Consider the following 20,329-nt stretch of genomic DNA (forward strand, 5'->3'; position numbering starts at 1 on the left):
GAAGTCACTCAAAGGCTATTTGTGTACAAATTTATCATTGTACTGTATCTCCTTTGATGAATTGCTTGAAGTTGGGTGAAATAAACATTTGTAGAGCTTAAAATCTGATTTCTAAATGAATTTAAGTTATGAAACATGGAAACTTTCATAAAATTCTTAAACTCATTTATCATATTTTTCATTTATAATTTTCATATTCATTAACATGTATTATTCCTTACCATTTACAGCTCAGAATTCTGCAAATGCAGATTTTGCAAACTTTGATGCATTTGGACAGTCTAGTGGTTCGAGTAATTTTGGAGGTTTCCCCACAGCAAGTCACTCTTCTTTTCAGCCCCAAACTTCAGGTAGAGCCTCTCAAGCATTATGATTAAATGTTTACTTTAAAAAATAGACTACAACTCTGTAGATACAGTTTTGGAAAATTATTCTAAACTTAAATTCTGTGATTATCTGGTTTTAAAATAGTTGTTTTACAAAGCTCTGGGGAAACCTGAAATCTTTATATTTTTCTTTCTTTATTTTTCTGGACGCTAGTGTTTTGTCTAATTCACATCTGTTCTCCTTTTCCTGCACATGAATCTTTCTTAAATTTCTTGCGCATGGAGACATTAAAATAGTAATAGTTTTTTAGGTTCACACAATACGTTTTGGTTTAATTTAGGCTCTAAATAAAGGAAGCTAGTTAATTATTTCCATAAAACTAAAAATGTAAGTAAAAAAAATAAATAAATAAAAATGTAAGTAATTTTCAGGGCAACAAGCTTCAGAAAATAATTAGTAGAGTAGATTATTTAATAATCACTTTGATAAACTTCAAATAGTTTTCTGTGCAGGAATTGGTCTTTAAACATTGAATACTCACCCATAAACTGTATTATTTTCAGAAACTCATTGAACCTTTGTTTAGATCTTTGGCTGTTTGCTTTTCTTTCGACTTTTAACTCTGTATTGTCTTAAAGCCTTTTCTTTCAACTTTCTTTTTTTTCTTTAAATTTCATCATTTACATAATTTCTGGCTGTCCAGCATTTAGAATGGTTTCATCTAGCTGCAGTTTTGGTGAATTTACTTCAGCTTTTCCTCTCCAGGCTTCCAACAGTAAGTTCTGTTGTCAAGTAGGCATCTTTTACTAGTTTGTATGTTTAATGGTGTATTTTATAGGTTTTTCAGTTATAGAATTTTAATCATCTTTTCATGGTAATTCTCCATAAATTCTCACTTTTACTCTCCTCACTATTGCTAAACTCGGAGAACACAATAGTGTACAGTAACAGTTGCTTTAATAATTGTTTTTATTAATTTGAAATAACTTTCTTCATACAGATTTTGAAAACTTAGTATGTGCTTTGTTCACCAGTTCCTTGTAATAGATCAGTCTTTTAAATACAGACATTATTTAGTTTTAATAAAAAACAAATAGAGTTTAATTTCTGTAAGACATGTATTTGTTTTAGAATGTATAAAAAACTGATTGATGGAAAGTTTTTTTTTTTTAATAGGGTGTAATCTTTCTGTTTCTGAAATACCTTTAAGTGCACTTTGCTGTCAGTTTAATCTATAACTGTATATACACGTATCTATATCTACTATCTTGATTGCTGAAACTAATGTTTAGGTATAAAGAACAAACATCAAAAGTATAGCATCAGAAGCATAGAATGAATATATACTAGTTTTTAGTATTTTGGTAGTATATTAGGGAAGATTCTAGAATATAGAACAGTCTTTAAAATCTTAGTAGGATAAAGTAGATGTAATATTTGTATTATTTATATATTACGTGCTCTTATTTTTTTCTTGAAATATATGTTAGCATAATTTTACTGAAGACATTATAGTGTTGTGTGTACATTAAATTATTATGTGGAATTGAGTAGTAGCTCTTCAAGTACAATAAGTCTAAAGCTCAAAGACCACTTTTTAAGAAATTTAGATCAAAATAGTATATCTAAAGCATTTTAAACCTCTACCCTGGGATTTTTTTTAACCAGGTCTCCATTGAAAGTACAAAAGCTTTTGTAGTTTAAGCTATTCTGCATCTTGCCTACAGAGTTTGTTTAGGGAAGAGTAGTAAAAGGTCATAGTGTATATAGCGGAATGTTCTTTAAGTTTCAAACTGGGTAGCATGGAGACTCTCCTGTGAATTATTTTGTTCATTCCGAGATAGGTAATTACACAATTACACATAGGAACTTGTTGCCCTATATGTTGTCAGGACCTTTGTAAATCTAGTTTTGCAGATTGTGAATAGTCATGTGTAGATGATTGAAGTTGAATGCCATTTGCCAGTTTTTACTTTTAAGAATTTAGGATTGCTTATAGCACACTTAATTTAGGAAGAAATGATCATATAATCTATCAAAGGATATTGGGAAAGTCCGGCAGTTTCAAGTTTTCTGTCTATTCTATTACAGGTGGAAGTGCTGGATCAGTAAATGCTAATTTTGCTCATTTTGATAACTTCCCTAAATCCTCCAGTGCTGATTTTGGAACCTTCAATACTTCCCAGAGTCATCAAACAGCATCAGCTGTTAGTAAAGTTTCAGCGAACAAAGCTGGTCTACAGACTACAGACAAATATGCGGCACTTGCTAATTTAGACAATATCTTCAGTGCTGGGCAAGGTATCAAGCTTTAAACAAAAGAATACAAATTGGTATATTAAGCAGTCTTCTACATTTGGTTGTATTAAATTCTGAGGATGCTTTTCTTAGTTGTGTATAGGTTTTATCTGCACTAAATGTTCGTGACTATTTAACACATTTTGGATCTGAAATAACCACACTAGTTTCTAGAAAGCCTAGAAGCTAGTTTGTAAACTTCTAGATTTAAAAGGAAATAATTAACAAAAATTTAATTTTGTCTTACTGTGCTTTATTATTCTAAAGGCCAAGAGATGACTAGAGGATTATTTGGTGGTTTCTATGATGTATTAATTTTGAACTATTTTCTACTACTATTTTAGTATTTATTTAAAAAGAAATAAAGCGTATTTGCAGTGTAGTTTTATACCCAGTTATGGTTATAAGGCTAGTATTTTTGCCTCTCAACGTGCATAGTGTAGTATGGAGAACAGCCGGGGTCTGCTTTCAGACTGGATTCTGCATCCTGATCTCTGAGCTTGATTTCTCATCTCCCCTCCAAGAGTAATAGAAATAGCATTTGACTTAAAAAGTTGTGTCGTATGTGTTACTGCATGAGAGGTATTTAGAACAGCATCTGGTGCATAGTAAGTGTTTTCTTATTACTATCTTAATTTTTTTGTAAACAACCCTGGGAAGATGATATTATTAATAGATTGAGTTCACATAGGCCCAGCATTAGATGAGTGTATATGTGCACTTGATTGAGTTGTCCCCATTTTGCAGATTTAATGTAACACTTTGAGAATTTCCTTCTTATATGTAACCTAGACATGTCATTGGTACCAGGTCTTAGTTTTTATTTCAGAAACAGTATTGTATTTTTATCAGAGTGGAATGTATAGCATTAAGCTTGTCCAGTATTTTCTGGAGTATTTATTTATTAGATAAGACTCTAGAATCATGTCCATTTATTTGCTAAGCTCCAAATCAGTTTTAAATTCACACACCATGGCAAATGCAGTCGGTAAGTTGAAAGTATAAGTTAAATTTAAGTTAAAATCTTTGATTTAATTTGTTTCTGTTTGTTCGTAGGTGGTGATCAAGGTAGTGGGTTTGGGACCACAGGTAAAGCTCCTGTTGGTTCTGTGGTTTCAGTTCCCAGTCAGTCAAGTGCATCTTCAGACAAGTATGCAGCCCTGGCAGAACTGGACAGTGTTTTCAGCTCTGCTGCCACCTCCAGTAACGCATATACTTCCACAAGTAATGCTAGCAGGTAGCTTGTCATTGTCTTGTGTTTTATATTTGAAACTTTTTTTCAACTCTGAATAATACTGTTGTTAAGTAATCGCTATTTGGGGCTTAATTTAAAAGATTCTTGAATGTTTTCCTAAGTTTGAAGAAAGTTACGAGTTTACATTTTCTAATTAAAATATACTCCTTGAGTAATTACCATAGGTGATTTTACCATAGTTTTATATTTTTTACTTAATCAAAAGTGCTTTTCCCCCTTGAATGCTGAAATGTAATTTAGAGTATATACACATCTTGAAATGGATGTGTTAAATTGTTAAATACAAATTTAATTATACTCAGAGAATCAGTTTACAGAATTACTTACTTTTAAGGTACAATTCTTAGTTATGAAGATTAAACACTGAGAGTAACATGTTGTAGCCTGAGTTGTAAGTAAAGTTTTAGAAAGATTTGCACCAGAACCCAAGATAGGTCCTGTATCTTTTCTGTCATACTGGTTTTTATAAATAGATGTATCTGTTACTGTGTTTGTGTATGTCTGGTGTAAGGAATTCTTGGCAGAAGAGAGTCTACCACATTTTAAAAACATTTGATCTTTAAAAACTCTTCTAGTTTTTTGACTTCTTTTTGGGTCAAGGAGGCAGACTCAGAAGTATAGGTGACTTACCTGTACAACGTCTTACCCTTGATTTTTCCATTCCTATAGATTGTCTCTTTTATCCGAGTAACTTTTTATTTCCTTTTAGCACCTTTTCCAGAAAGAAATGATAGGATTGCAACACTGGTTAGTTGGGCTTATTCTCCAGTAACAAATTTTCTGTGTGGCAGATGGGAAAAATTGAATCCAAAGAATAAAATTCAGAGTATTTCTGTATTTTTGCTTTACTAATATTGTCTACATTAGACATATAAAATAGTGAACTATATATAGCAAGGTGGCCATAAAGTCTGGAAACACAGACAGGTATATGTAATGAAATGTTTTATTGATATTACATTATAATCATAAGTGGTCCCCAGAGTATAACACATGGACTATTTGAAGTACCTGAGACCCATTCAAAATGTCTGAGGTTAAAACTAGATTCATAATAATTCTGAGTGGTTGGTTGTGTTTTCATTAATTGACATTTGTATTAATGGTATAGAAACTCTTAATAGGTGAGACTTGATGGTGACTTAGCATTGAATTATGGCTCCAGTGCCAAGCTGCACAAGCAGTCATCTAATAGTCATTCCTTGCTACCACACATTGAGTTTTACTTAGGAATGTTTTGATTCAGTTTTTATTATGAATATGCTTGATGAAGCAGTGTAAAGGAATTTAATTTTATTAAGCCTAGACCCTTAAACATGTCCTAATTTTATGTGTGTAGAAGTATGGTATGCATCAAGTAGTTCTGCCGTATACTGAAGTATAAAGCTGTCTTGAGGAAAATCAACTTGTGTGGTTTTTTGAGTTGTGGAATGAACCAGCTACTTGTCTTATGGAACAACCATTTTTTCTTGAAAGTATGATTGCTAAACAAACCATGGTTATTCAGATTTGGATATTTGGTAGACATTTTCTCAAAAATGAAATTTTAAGTCTGTCACTTTAGGGAAAATAACAGCTAAAATACATGCTCTCAAGCAACTAAGTAGAATTTTGGAAACTTTATTAGCCACCATGAGCTTAAAATTAAGCTTCCTATTGCTTTTCTGATGAGATAGATGGTGATATTAATGGTTGTCTTTTTTTATTTTGCATAAGGAAATATGTTGACATTTTGAAGATTGGCATCAAGTATTTTCCATATGATACAAACGTAGTAAAAGATTCATTTAAAGTGTAAGAGAGACTACTGGATGTTACTTTAGGAGAGTGCATCAAAGTTCATTGATATGGTTTCAGATTCCATATCACAGCTGTTGTTCAGTCGCGAAGTCGTGTCCAACTTTGAAACCGCATGAGCTGCAGCGTGCCAGGCTTCCCTGTCCTTCACCATCTCCAGAAGTTTGCTCCAACTCATGTCCATTGAGTTGATGATGCTATCCAACCGTCTCATCCGCTGTCCTCCCCTTCTCCTTTTGTACAGATGTGAGAGTTGGACCATATTGCAGCTAACCTTTTAGGAAACTATAACTTGTTTTTGGAATGATATCAAGGAAGATATACATAGTTATCTTGAAAAGGTGTTAAAATTCTCCTGTTTTGTTCAACTGTGATGCCACGTGAGGCCAGTTTTTTTCTTCATATGCACCAAGTTAAACAATATATTGCAACAGATTGATCATCTATTAAGCTAGCCATTAGAGAGATGTGTAAAAGTATCAGATATGAATGCCTTTATTATTATTTTCAAATGAATTAAAAATTCTTAAATTTCTGTTTAAATTGATATAATATATATTGGTAGATATAGCATCTTGAAGCTCTTTGGGGTTCTCATTTTTTTAGAATGTAAATGAATTCGAAGACTTAAAGTTTGAGAGCTGATGTGATACATGATATGTTCAATATTATTTGTTTCCATATTTTATGGCAACCTTATTAGATTACCTTTGCTCTTTTCCCCTCTCAAAATATGAATTCTTGCAATACTTGTTTTCAGTAATGTTTTTGGAACAGTGCCAGTGGGTGCTTCTGCACAGACACAGCCTGCGTCTTCAAGTGTGCCTGCTCCATTTGGAGGTATGTGTTTCTGGTATACGTATTGGTTTTTATATGGAGTCCAAATATATATATATATTTGTATTGCATTTTCTTAGGGATACCAGAAGACGATCAAAGCACCAGTTTATTATCAGAAATCTCTAGTTTTCTATCTTCATAAATATATGAACAAATACTTTAAATGAATACAAATGCATTAGGATTTTATAGTGTATCTTATAATTTTTTAAAGCTACACCTTCCACAAATCCATTTGTTGCTGCTGCTGGTCCTTCTGTGGCATCTTCTACAAATCCGTTTCAGACCAATGCCAGAGGAGCGACAGGTAAGAAATGTAAATTACAGAATAGTAAACTTTGGGAAAGGTATATACCGCCAAGACACTATGTTAAGAACATTAGAAAATAAGGTTCCTTTCTTACTGAAGTGACTGTGAAATGGATTAGTTTTGTCCATGAAGACATATGCTAGCTGAAAGTTTATAGAATCCTAGAAACTAATAGTTGAAAATGGACCATGGAAGTTACCTAGCACCCACCACTGAAAGCTTTTATGTTTTAGGTGTGGAAGCAAGCATAGAGATGAGAGTTAAAGTCTTAACTCCACACTGCCGGTTCATGACAGAGATGTTACTTGAACATTATAATTCTGACTTATTTGTTGATCAGGTTTCACAATTATTGATTATAACTCAATTGAAAAAATGTGTCAGTTTTCATTTGCTTGGGATTGCAAGGAATGGATGGATTTTATTATTGATACATGAAATCTTCTTACTAATGAGGTCTTTTTCCAGTGCATATCTCTTTTAGGGTTGTTAACTTTTTTTTGGTTGTTGAAACTGGTTTAATTTGGGATATAATAATTTGAATATTTTTTCTTTTTATAATTTTTTTTTTGAAAATCCTCTTTATCCGTCTCCCTCTGTTTTCTTTTTGATTCACATTGTAAGCTAGCTACGTATTTCTTATATTTTGCCTCTTTGATTTTTGTCTTATTACCCTGAACACCAGAGTTATTTGCCAGTACCTTGGAGTCTTGGCAGGTGCATATGGTTGACCCAGTACCCATTAAGCTGAATTTGTCAGTTTTTAGATTTAGATAACTTTAGAACTAAAGCCTTAAACTTGACTTGTGGCATATGTTGATGTGATATTTTGAGAGAGTAAGGTGCTTATAACATCACAATAAATTTGCACCGTTAAGAATTACTAATTACTAACTAGCACATCTTTTTGACATTGGCAAGGTTGAGAACTGTAATATTGGAAGTTTGAACTATAACTTCCATTTTCATATAATGTCTTCATTCATAATCTGTTGCTATCTCACGGAATATATGTTGTATAAGTATTTGAATTTTGCACATAATTTTTAATGATTTATTTTCATTCAAATACATATAAATACACTATGCTTAAACATAATCAGTGATTATTTCAGGTTTCTGTTGTGTTTTGGACAAAATATACTATTCATCACTGATGATATATATAATATTTCGGTTTCTGAGCATATTATTTTGACTTCATGGAATGAATTTGTAAAATGTCTCATGACATGGGATTTTGTACATTGTTTCATTTAGTCCTCTTAAATTTCATCAAATGCTTTAATCACTCTTTGATAGCTGAGGAGACTGAGGCTCAGGGAAGTTAAGTGCATATGTTTTGGATACAGCCAGATTTGTGTTCAAATCCTGGTTTAGTATTTACTTACTAGGTAATCCTAAAAATTCTTTCTGTATATTATTTTTTTAATGAATGGAGGACAAGTGATAGGAAAATACATTATTTGCAGTAATAATAATAACTGTTGAGATGTTTATAGCCATTATAACCCCATTTGATAACTGAAGGATGGAAACATATTATACCTTGACCAAGGTCATGTTGATCTAACTGCTCTGAACTTTATTCTCTTTTTCTGTAGAATGTGTACAGTAGTCTCTGTCAGGGATATTGTGAGAATTAGATGATACAGATCACCTTGCATTGTCTTTGCATTATTGTATATAGTTGGGGTGTGTGTGTGTGTGTTTAGTCGCTCAGTTGTGTCTGACTCTTTTTGACCCTATGGACTGTAGCCTGCCAGGCTCCTCTGTCAATGGAATTCTCCAGGCAAGAATACTAGAGTTGTCATGGCCTCTTCCAAGGGATCTTCCCAACCCAGGAATTGCAGCCGCGTTTCTTAGATCTCGTGCATTGTCAGGCAGGTTCTTTACCACTAGTGCCGCTTGGGAAGCCCATATACTTGGTAAATCATTCCTGTTATTTTTATTTGGAGATTGTACCTCCAGACTGGTTCTGTTATTAGAGTTAAGGATTATCACCCCCCACCCCCGCCGGTTATTTAGAGTACAAAAATCCTTAAAGTTAAGATTCTGTATAAGATATGAAATAATGTAAAGTGTACAAAGTAAAGTGTACAAATTATATCTCAAAAAGCTTGTTCAGATAATATAAAGTAGTTTAAATATTAGTCTAAGGAAAATTTATTGAAAGGTAAATGTAGTATGTCCACAAATTTTTATATTTCAAGGTAAAATATCTTTTGTTGTAAACCATTTTGATTTATCACATTGATGATCTTATTGAATTGACTAAGTCAAAGTAAATGTTAACTACGTAATATGTTTCTGTTGAAGCTGAAATATAAACAACACTTTGACAAATACACTGTGCTTAAGTACTTCCAGTGTTTTATATCATCAAACTTAATATTCAGTTCAGTCGCTCAGTTGTGTCCGACACTTTGCGACCCCATGAACCGCAGCACGCCAGGCCTCCCTGTCTATCACCAACTCCTGGAGTCCACCCAAACTGATGTCCATTGAGTCGGTGATGCCATCCAGCCATCTCATCCTCTGTCATCCCCTTCTTCTCCTGCCCTCAATCTTTCCCAGCATCAGGGTCTTTCCCAGTGAGTCAGCTCTTTGCATCAGAGGCCAAAGTATTGGAGTTTGAGCTTCGACATCAGTCCTTCCAATGAACACCCAGGGCTAATCTCCTTTAGGATGGACTGGTTGGATCTTCTTGCAGTCCAAGGGACTCTCAAGAGTCTTCTCCAACACCACAGTTCAAAAGCATCAGTTCTTTGGCACTCAGCTTTTGCATATCTCAGGTTATTGATATTTCTCCCGGCAATCTTGATTCTAGCTTGTGCTTCCTCCAGCCCAGCGTTTCTCATGATGTACTCGTACTCTGCATATAAGTTAAATAAGCAGGGTGGCAATATACATCCTTGACGTAGTCCTTTTCCTATTTAGAACCAGTCTGTTGTTCCATGTCCAGTTCTAACTGCTGCTTCCTGACCTGCATACAGATTTCTCAGGAGGCAGGTCAGATGGTCTGGTATTCCCATCTCTGTAAGAATTTTACACGGTTTATTGTGATCCACACAGTCAAAGGCTTTGGCATAGTCAATAAAGCAGAAATAGATGTTTTTCTGGACCTCTCTTGCTTTTTCGATGATCCATCGGATGTTGGCAATTTGATCTCTGGTTCCTCTGCCTTTTCTAAAACCAGCTTGAACGTCTGGAAGTTCACGGTTCACGTATTACTGAAGCCTGGCTTGGAGAATTTTAAGCATTATTTTAATAGCATGTGAGATGAGTGCAATTGTGCAGTAGTTTGAGCATTTTTTGGCATTGCCTTTCTTTTGGATTGGAATGAAAACTAACCTTTTGCAGTCCTGTGGTCACTGCTGAATTTTCCAAATTTGCTGGCATATTGAGTGCAGCACTTTCACAGCATCATCTTTGAGGATTTGAAATAGCTCAACTGGAATTTCATCACCTCCACTAGCTTTGCTCGTCGTGATGCTTCCTAAGGCCCACTTGACTTCACATTCCAGGATATCTGGCTCTAGGTGAGGGATCACACCATTGTGATTATCTGGTCGTGAAGATCTTTTTTGTACAGTTCTTCTGTATATTCTTGCCACCTCTTCTTAATATCTTCTGCTTCTGTTAGGTCCCTACCATTTCTGTCCTTTATTGAGCCCATCTTTGCATGAAATGTTCCCTTGGTATCTCTAATTTTCTTGAAGAGATCTCTAGTCTTCCACATTCTATTGAATGGAGGCCTTACAAATAGCTGTGAAAAGAAGGGAAGCGAAAAGCAAAGGAGAAAAGGAAAGGTATACCCATTTGAATGCAGAGTTCCAAAGAATAGCAAGGAGAGATAAGAAAGCCTTCCTCAGTGATCAATGCAGAGAAATAGAGGAAAACTTAATATTAGTTCTTTAGGAAATATGTTTTGTTGTTGTTCTCAAATACATTAGTACTGTTAAATTCCATTTGAGGTAGCTTTTGAAAGAGGTATTAAATAATAGTTCTGTGCAAACTAGAAAGTTTTGCTGATACATTTCATTCTTAAAATGTACATTTTAATAATAGTTTTTTTCCTGCATTTAATAGCTTTTGGGCCTTCTTTTACCATGTTATATAGAAACCTTCAAAAGACTAGCCAGTGTGGCCTAGGACTTTTTTTTTTTTTTAGGATTCTATAATATTTAGTATTCTATTTTTCTAGAGCCCTTGAACCCTTTAATTAATAAAGTTAATATAATTTTATAGTTTTCAGTTATTAGGAAATTCTCTTAAAACTCTTAAATCTCTCCTTTGCCCCTGAATGAGTGCCCTTTATTTCTGATACTCATTTAATGAATAAATGAATGTTTTTAAAAGCCCCCCTACCCCACCCCTCCAAATAAATAAACTTGTAGAAATGTAGAACCAAAAGAATCATGGTAGCATCTGGCCAAGCATCGTCATTTTATTACTTAGATGGGGACCAATTAGATGGATTTGCCTGATTAACCAATGACTAGTATTAGTTCCAGAGTGCTTCTAAACCAGCACTATTTCCAGTGGTTCCACTCATTATATTTATAGGAAAGTAAATGAAATATATATATCAAAGACCAGTTAGATGGATTTGCCTAATTAACCAATGACTAGTATTAGTCCCAGAGTTCTTCTAAACAAGCACTATTTCCACTGGTTCCACTCATTTCACTAATAGGAAAGTAAATAAAGTATATATCCACATAAGAACTTGTATACAAATATTTACAGCAGCATTATTCCTAGTAGTCAAAGGTGGAAACAGTCTTGGCTCAACTGAGTTGGCTCAATGATAATCCGCCTGCAGTGCAGGAGACGAGGATTTGATCCCTGGGTCAGGAAGATCCCCTGGAGTTGGAAATGGCAACCTACTCCAGTATTCTTGTCTGGGAAATCCCATGGACAGAGAAGCCTAGCAGGCTGCAGTTCATGGGGTCTCAGAAGAGTTGGACAAACTGAACACGGGTACATCCCAGGTGACCATCCACTAATGCATGGATAAAGCATATGTGTATAGCTGTACGGTGGAGTTTTTTTGATAATAAAAAGTGAAAAGTAATGATATGTACTGATATGTGGTACAGCATGGATGAACCTAGAAAACGGAAAATAAAGGATGCTAGTCACAAAATGTCATATAATGTGTGATTCCATTTATAACCTGTCCAGAATGGACAAACCTATAGAGACAGAAAGGAGACGGGGCAAAGTGGAGAGCTGATAGGTGTGGAATTTCTTTTAGTGACGGGGGTGTGAAAATGTTCTAAAATTGTGATGATGGTTGTACACCTGGTGAATTTGTTTTTAAAAAAGAACAAAACACTGAATTTTACCCTTTAAGTGGACAAATTGTATGATATATGAATTATATCTCAAAAAGCATGTTAAAAACAAGTCTAAAATATTTTGATAGAGCCCAGGACTAGGCATCAGTGTTACAGATTGAGTACTGCAAGTAATACCAGTTAAAAATCAGTGTTGACTAAAAGTCAGGTTTTGCCAAAGCATATCTTGTAGAACATGTCTCCTAAGGTGATGTTATCACAGTGCTTCATGGGAAGGGGTTCTGTGCCCAAAAGCATATGGGAAGTGCTGAGTTAGTAACACAAAATTGAACCAGTATTATTAATGCATGGTTTCTCAGAGCTTGTAACATGCTCTAAGAAAGGAGATAAACATAATGTGACCAAGCTTGTTTTATCACAGAACCCTTCCACCTCATTCAAGCTTCTGTTGAATTTATAACAAGCTATAAGCAGCATCTTTTAAGTTAGCAAGAAAAAAGAACAGATTCATTGAATATTTACTCGGTAGTAATTTTAATCACAGCAGCTTTGTAAATTAGGTATTACTGTATCTACCTCTCCATCGCTTGTTTACAAATGAGGAAACTGAGGCTTAAAGAAGTTGTGGTGTCCTGTAATTAGAAAACAACAGAACCAAGACTCAGAACCACTCTTATATCTCGGTTATTGTTTTCCCCCAAATTTAGTTATTTAAACTGTATGCTTATTTAAAATGCATGGACATGTATTTTTAGAAACAGTCCCACTCCGGATAGTTTAAACAGTGGTTCTAGTGCTTAACCTAAATTTGATTTCTGTTGGGTACTTTTATTTACGTATAACCTGTCTGACCTCAGTCATGCAGGTTAAGATCTGCACGGGATGAATTTCTCTTCTCTCTCTCTTTTTAGCCATCATATTTTAAACTGAAAGTGATGGTCACCTTTCTAATGGAGTCCACTGACTTAATTTTCCCTGAATAATTTGTTCACTTGAGTTATTTTACTAGTTTCTAGTTAATGTATGGTGTTGAAAATAAAACAAACATTATTCAGGTGCTTTCTCTGAGATTTGACTTTTTAAATGCTAAAAGGTAGATGCTAGATCATTTTAGATTATTCTACGAATAGCATTTTTGGGTGTAACTGGTGAGGCCTAAAAAATCATTTCATGTATATTGTTGCATCTTCAAGTGAAATTAAAAGTTGGATTTCATAAATGTTTCTTTGTTTGATATTTGTTTTTCTGGTATTATTCTAATCTCTTTGTTTCAAATAGTGTAAATACTAGTGTCATGAATATAGTTGAAGTAAAGACTGTGGATGCGTTTTTATTATGTATTCTTATGCTATCTCCTTTGTAAGTATATTCTAATTTTAGAATTTTTTAATGAAACAAATTTATTTTGACAATAGTTACTCATAAGTTAATTGACATTGGTCTCTTTATGGCTTTCCATAAGGCCTTTCTGGAGCAATGCATTCTCAAGTGTTTCCTCACGCTCATTTTGGTAGGTGGCCACAGCTAATATCTAGGTTTGTGTGGCAATTTGTCTACTTGCTTGTGGAAGCTTCTGCTAGTGTTCTGGATCCCTGCATGTGAAGTTAAGTTTTTCCCATGTTTTAAAATGGAGTGGGCATGGATGTGTGGCATTGGGAATAACTTATATTTTAAAGTTACATGAAAATCTTATGTGATAATTTGTTTTAATATTGAAAAGCATATTGCTTACCTCCATGGTCACATTAGAACGTTAGTAGCTTTTTTGATTATTTTTCTTAAGTTTGAATTCATAGTGCTTTGAGTGGCACACCTTTTGTATGTACCAAACCATTTTACCACATTATTCCATGGAGTTTGGCTTTGCTTAACTATAGCCAACTTTTGCTTTATACTGCTTTCTTAAAAAGTGATCTGTCAAAGTTATGTCAGTGTATTGTTGTCTGTTCTGAAACCCTTCTGTTTCCCTTGCAGTGTGCTTATTCTTTAATTCACTTGCTTCCCAGTGGCTTAGTGTCCTGTTTCTTACAAATAATAAAAAGTAAAATTTAAAATTTTACGATCTAATTAGGTTCACTGAGGAGAATTGCACTGTTACAAATATTAGGATTATGAGAATTACATTGAGCAAAATCCATAACAGATTTTTAAGTTTTTTTAATAAAAGATAATTCTATATAGTACATGTAGTATTAATTTCAGTGCCTTAAGTCAGCATTCAAGTTGGTAACTTTTTTCTTAGAATCAGAAAATTCAATGAATTATGTTGTTTGATAACATCATGCTGAAAATGCTTCACTGTGTAATTGCTAGTGTTCTGTATTAAAAGCAAGATTGTTGTCTCTTCTTTCCTAGAACATATAGTTGAAAGGTTCTGTTTTGAATCATTAGCAAAAAGTAATATATCATTCTGCTACTATGTGTGTTTTTATATGAGTAATGTAATAATGTGAATTCATAAGTCATTTGTAAGTGGGGGCTGATGGCAGCATACTGTGTGTATGTGTGTGTGTGTGTGTGTACACACACATATATATGTATATATATATATGTATATGTATATATAGCTGTAGTTCACACACAGATTTCCCCAACCTGTGAATGAATGCTTCACTCCATGAAGTTATAGTGACTGCATATGGGAGGCCATGGTAGTTATTGGGTACAGTGTCATTCACTCTACATTCTTTGTCTCTTTTAAGAATGCATATTTCACTTTCTGTTCAATTTTTGTGTACTTTGCCCCAGTTTCTATAACTCATTGGTCTTAATGTTATCTTCCTTATACCCCTTATGCAAAGAAATCTTCGTTTATTTATACTTTTCAAAAAAGGAATGGGAGTCCATATAGTTTAATTGTGTTAATGTTTTTATTAGGATTACCCCCCCATCCATTTTTGACTATGGTTGCAAAGCTGCATAGGTTTTGAGTGGCCTGCCACAGACCCTATTTCTCCTGTAAGTTTTATTTTTAAGTGAACTATTTTGCAAAGGTTTTTCCAGAAACACATATACTACATTATAGCAGACAGTTCACTAAATATTATTAAATGTTTGACTATTTTACTGTGTATAACAAAGCAAAACTTAAAAACGTATATACTAGTATACATGTGAATTGCATGATGATGGACTTTAAAAGTAGACTGCTATTTAGACTCAAATTTATATAATTACTTTGAGAGGTTTATTTATTTCAAATGATAGCTTTATAGCTTACATTAAACTGTATGGCACTAAAACTTGCTATTAAGTTTGTTGGAGTTTTGGGATTTAAAATACATCTTTCTATTTTTAAGGTAAATGATGTCTGTTTTACATTGCTGAGTATGAGTATAGACAACCTCCCTTTTCCTTTGTAAGTGATCAGCCTTTCCTTCTCCCACCAGCGGCGACCTTTGGCACTGCATCCATGAGCATGCCTGCGGGCTTTGGGACTCCCGCTCCCTATAGTCTTCCCACCAGCTTTAGCGGCAGCTTCCAGCAGCCAGCCTTCCCAGCCCAAGCAGCTTTTCCTCAGCAGACAGCTTTTTCTCAACAGCCCAATGGTAAGAGCTAACATTTTGCCAAGTTCATCGCAGGTATCCTTTATTTATCATAATTTGAATGTTTGGACAAAAAGATTTATCTAAAGAACGCTCTAGTGTTATCTACTGAGTGTTTATTACACAGATATAGAAGCCTTTGGTGAGTTAAGCCACAGAAAATTGAGTGATTACTAAGTTTTTGTGACCAGACTACAGGTTTGGGAGTAATCTGAGACTAAAGAGTACCTCTTCTTTCTCAGGATCTCCAATATCTTTCTTGTGTCTTCTGTGTTAAAATATGCTTCTTGATTTTAAAAGGAAACTTTATAGACCTAGAGTGTTTGCTTTGCATTGGAGAACTGTTGACTTTGTTCCATTTATTGTATATATTTTCTTGTTTGTTGGTGGTGGTGATGACATAGACTAAAGGTAGCTGTATTGTAGTTCGAGTTTGTTACTTGTTTTCAGGAAGATTCACTAGAGAAAGTTATCAGTTTTTGTTTCTGTTTTTGTTGTTGTCGTCTTTTTTGTTTGTTTTGGGTGGATTTTTTTTGTTTGTTTTCATTTGCTGAAGTTTGAAATCCCTGGATCACAGCCCCTCTTAAATAGTCAACAGACTCATCTTTTGATTAAATCCTTTGTCAGCAACTACATAGCTGGGACAGACTGGAATTAACCATTTCTGGGGAGTCGATGTAAGCTCTTTAAGACATGCCACTGAAACTTTTAACTTATTTTGAAGAACGTGAGACTCAACAAGTTAACATTGATTTTTTTAAATTACTGTTGATCTGGTAGGAATTTTTCTGATGCTCCTTAGAAGCTTGATGAGCATCAGATCGCCTCTCACAGGTTAGGTTATAATTGTGGGTTTTTTAAACAAGGTGCAGGTTTTGCAGCGTTTGGACAAACAAAGCCAGTGGTGACCCCTTTTGGTCAAGTTGCAGCGGCTGGAGTGTCTAGTAATCCTTTTATGGTAAGTGAGATGCAGTTTTAAGCACTTTGTAAGTTGTTGCATTGTTCACAGTGGGAAAAGCAGGATGTGATTCCTCCCAGATGCAAGAGGCAGCCATTGTGCACAATCCCTTGTTAATTTAAGAAAACAGATTAATCAGCTGAAAAGCAAAACATTGACAGTAAACTATTGTAGACATGAAACTTGTATGCTTTCTTATCAAAATTCTTCTTTATGAGAGGCTGCCGATTCAGTGACCAATGTGAAAAAGGAATCCTGGAGTCAGATTTGGTTTAAGTTGTAAATGTATTTTTTAGGACCAGTCCCTTCTTGGAATCTGTTAACAGAATTATGTGAAGTAATGGATATAAAAGACACAACACAGTGCCTGGTAACCTATAGTTGTGTTACAGTATGTTGCTAATAACAGTAACTGTTGTTCAGTCACTAAGTCATGTTCCAACTCTTTGTGACCCCACAGACTGCAGCGTGTCGGGCTTCCCTGTCCTTCGTGGTCTCTCGGAGTTTGCTCAGACTCTTGTCCATTGAGTTGATGGTGCCATCCAACCATCCCATCCTTTGTTGCCTCCTTCTCCTGCCTTAATAATAGGAATGAACAAATATGGTTGCCAGTAATTATAAAACCCTAATCTAAATTGGAGAAGGAAATGGCAACTCACTCCAGTACTCTTGCCTGGAAAATCCCATGGACGGAGGAGCCTGGTAGGCTACAGTCCATGGGGTTGCAAAGAGTCAGACATGACTGAGCGACTTCACTTAATAATACTTAATCTAAATACTGTTAATTAAAAAATATTATTATTTTCTTATTTTCCCACACACTCTTGTCTGTTTATTTATTTTGTCTTATGTTTTCCTTTAGACTGGTGCACCAACAGGACAATTTCCAACAGGAAGCTCGTCAACCAATCCTTTCTTATAGCCTTATATAGACACTTTACTGGAACGAACTTTTACATGGTCACATTACATCTCTCCGCCTCTTGCACTGTTGTCTTGTTTCACTGATCTTAGCTTTAAACACAAGAGAAGTCTTTAAAAAGCCTGCATTGTGTATTAAACACCAGGTAATATGTGCAAAACAGAGGGCTCCAGTAACAACTTTTAACCTGTGAATTGGCAAAAAAAAAAAAGTAGCAGTATCATGTATATTAAAAATTGGCTAATATTAAGTTATTGCAGATACCACATTCATTATGCTGCAGTACTGTACATATTTTTCTTAGAAATTAGCTATTTGTGCATATCAGTATTTGTATCTTTAACACATTGTTATGTGAGAAATGTTACTGGGGAAATAGATCAGCCACTTTTAAGGTGCTGTCTTATATCTGGGAATGAATGACCTAAAATCACTTTAACCATTGCTACTGGAAAGCTACAAAGTCAAAATTGGAAGGTTTTATTCATTCTTGAATTTTTCCTTTCTGAAGAGCTCTTCTGTTTATACATGCCTAAATTCTTTAAAAATGTAGAGGGATACCTGTCTGCATAATAAAGCTGATCATGTTTTGCAACAGTGTGCAGGTGAAAAAAATAAATAGTAGAAAATATGCTATTGTTTTGTGTTCTTGCTGCAATGCCTTTACCAAAGTGGCCTTAAATATCAGTAGTGAATTGAGAACATCTTGAATTCTTAAATTAGAGTTTCAGAAGACTTCTAGTGACTAACTTTTATGTGTAAAAGCAAGTTTTATAAAAAGGCCATGTAGAAAATTTATTAAAACTACTATGACTGCTATGTTTAGGAATATGTCAGTGGTAAAGCATTTAATGTAGCTTGTTAGATTCACTATAATCCTTCTAATTTCTTTGCAACTTCTTAATTTTGTGAAAATTTGTATATATGAAGAATTTGCATGTATGTGTATTTACAAATTTTTTTAAGTATCTTGAAGTCTCAGACTGCAAAAGGCTTATTTTAACTATTGATTTAAAAAAAAAAAAAAATATTGTCTTTGAATGTATTGAAAGCAGACATGCATTAACTGTGACATGATTGCACCTCAGTTTTTTTTCTTTGGACAAACTGATATTAATAGGACATTTGTTTATGTTCATTTCTAGGGGAGAGAAACTGGAACCCAGTGTTACTTAAAGTCATAGAATACTTTGTTTAAAAAGGCGCCGATACTAATGTTTAGTTATGTCTTTATGTTAATATTCAAGTGAACTTGATTAAATATTTATATAATGCCTCATTCATCCAGTGATAATCTGGCAATCTCATCAAAATAGAACACAACTGAAAAACTTGTAATAGTTTTTTTTTTTTTTAAATGCCTTTGAGCAGCCCACGGAAGTCACAAAGTCCATATGTTAGAGCTCATGTTTTTATGTGAAATTTTGATTATTAGATTTCCAAGACCATGACATATTAAGAGTTAAGAAGTTATGGCTTGAAACGAAGGAGATAGACTGTATGACAAGCATACACTGTCCAAGACTGCTTAGTGTAGGGACAGCCAGCCCAGTTTAGAGGGCATCACTATATACACCATCTTCTGAAAATTGCCTATTACTGTGACTCTGTGTCATTTAGAAAACGTGAAATTATATATGTAAATATGTAATACATATTTGAAAAGTTTTCTTATAATACTTAAAATTGTTTTTAAAGCTTTGGCATTAAAAGAGGTGAACATCAGTTTCCTCAAACATTATTCGTGCTGAATACCTTTTCAAATGGTGACTACAGGAGTTGTTTTCATAGTATATTAAAATCTGTGTTGAGTTTTAAACTTTTTGAAGCATTGCTGTCCAGTGCATATCTAGTTGAATGTATAGTTGTCTGAACTACTTTGATCAGACTGGGAAGTCTCTGCCCCCTTTCTGAGCAGTACACCTCTTCTCTTAGAATTAAATGAATGCTGCAAAGGTCTGGGTGTGTGTTGGTGTATACTTGAAATCTCTCCAAATTTTTGGAATCACCTTCCAGCCCCCTCTTGGAGGGAATACTTAAGAGATGTCTTTTTCCTATGTTTTAGATTGTATTGGGTCCCAATCAACTCTTGTACCAAGTTATGCTATACCATTGAAGGCCATTACCCAGTTAACCTACCAGGCTTTCCATCTAAGAAATAAGTAAATTAAACAGTTGTTATTAATATAATTTTAAAGACTATTTTTTTTCTGGGTAAACCTTGAGGTTTGTAATTAATTGGAAACTCTTGTTGACTTTGAATGGTATAAAATCAAAATGCTTAGTGTAAGAAGTGATCCAACTTTAATATGAATTTGAATCCTCAGACTTTGATACTCAGATTTGCTTCTGGTTTTATATGGACCATCAGAACTGCGTTGAACAGTGAAGAGGAGAAAATCCTCAGTGGTAGCAACATGAAGATGCAGTTTCCTGACTTACTGGTTGAGTTATCTTCTCTCCTTTTGTGTTTGCTCAGGAAAGAAAATTTTCTTTTAGGGTGACAAGCTGTATTGATTAGTTTAAAGGTATATTTTACTCTTATTTTAGTGAAGATAGAGATCAGGTAGTCACTTGCTTCTGCAGAGTAATTCTTTCTGTAAATTTAAAGAAGCACATCAGTGCTTGCTTTACTTCTGAGTTGCCCCAGCTCTCAACATATATCCTCGTTGGTACAGTTCCTGTAAATTGGTAAAATGAAGAGAATAACTAACTGGTTGCTTTCCAAACATTTTGGCCTCAGGACTATTAACTCTTTTAAGTTATTGAAG

General features: G+C 34.3%; 1 protein-coding gene across 22 annotated transcripts in view; it reads left to right on the top strand.

The window, feature by feature from the left end:
- The window catches only part of AGFG1 (ArfGAP with FG repeats 1), an 83,090-nt gene extending 64,903 nt beyond the window's left edge, over nt 1-18,187 (top strand). Inside the window, exons 6-15 of one of the 22 annotated variants that reach the window (XM_081584767.1) lie at nt 231-350; nt 1,031-1,102; nt 2,419-2,628; nt 3,682-3,862; nt 6,438-6,517; nt 6,732-6,824; nt 13,596-13,643; nt 15,523-15,681; nt 16,545-16,636; nt 17,499-18,187. In XM_081584767.1, coding sequence (XP_081440893.1) covers nt 231-350; nt 1,031-1,102; nt 2,419-2,628; nt 3,682-3,862; nt 6,438-6,517; nt 6,732-6,824; nt 13,596-13,643; nt 15,523-15,681; nt 16,545-16,636; nt 17,499-17,558 — 1,115 coding nt within the window. In that variant the 3' untranslated portion in view covers nt 17,559-18,187. Of the gene's footprint in view, nt 1-230; nt 351-1,030; nt 1,103-2,418; nt 2,629-3,681; nt 3,863-6,437; nt 6,518-6,731; nt 6,825-13,595; nt 13,644-15,522; nt 15,682-16,544; nt 16,637-16,932; nt 17,007-17,498 lie in introns of all 22 variants that reach the window. The other 21 variants (XM_081584769.1, XM_081584775.1, XM_081584776.1 and 18 more) reach the window with 21 other exon arrangements.
- Nucleotides 18,188-20,329: the final 2,142 nt, after the last annotated feature.

This window comes from Giraffa tippelskirchi, chromosome 3, assembly GCF_054371585.1.
Source record: "Giraffa tippelskirchi isolate mGirTip1 chromosome 3, T2T-mGirTip1v1.2.pri, whole genome shotgun sequence".
Taxonomy (NCBI): Eukaryota; Metazoa; Chordata; class Mammalia; order Artiodactyla; family Giraffidae; genus Giraffa; species Giraffa tippelskirchi.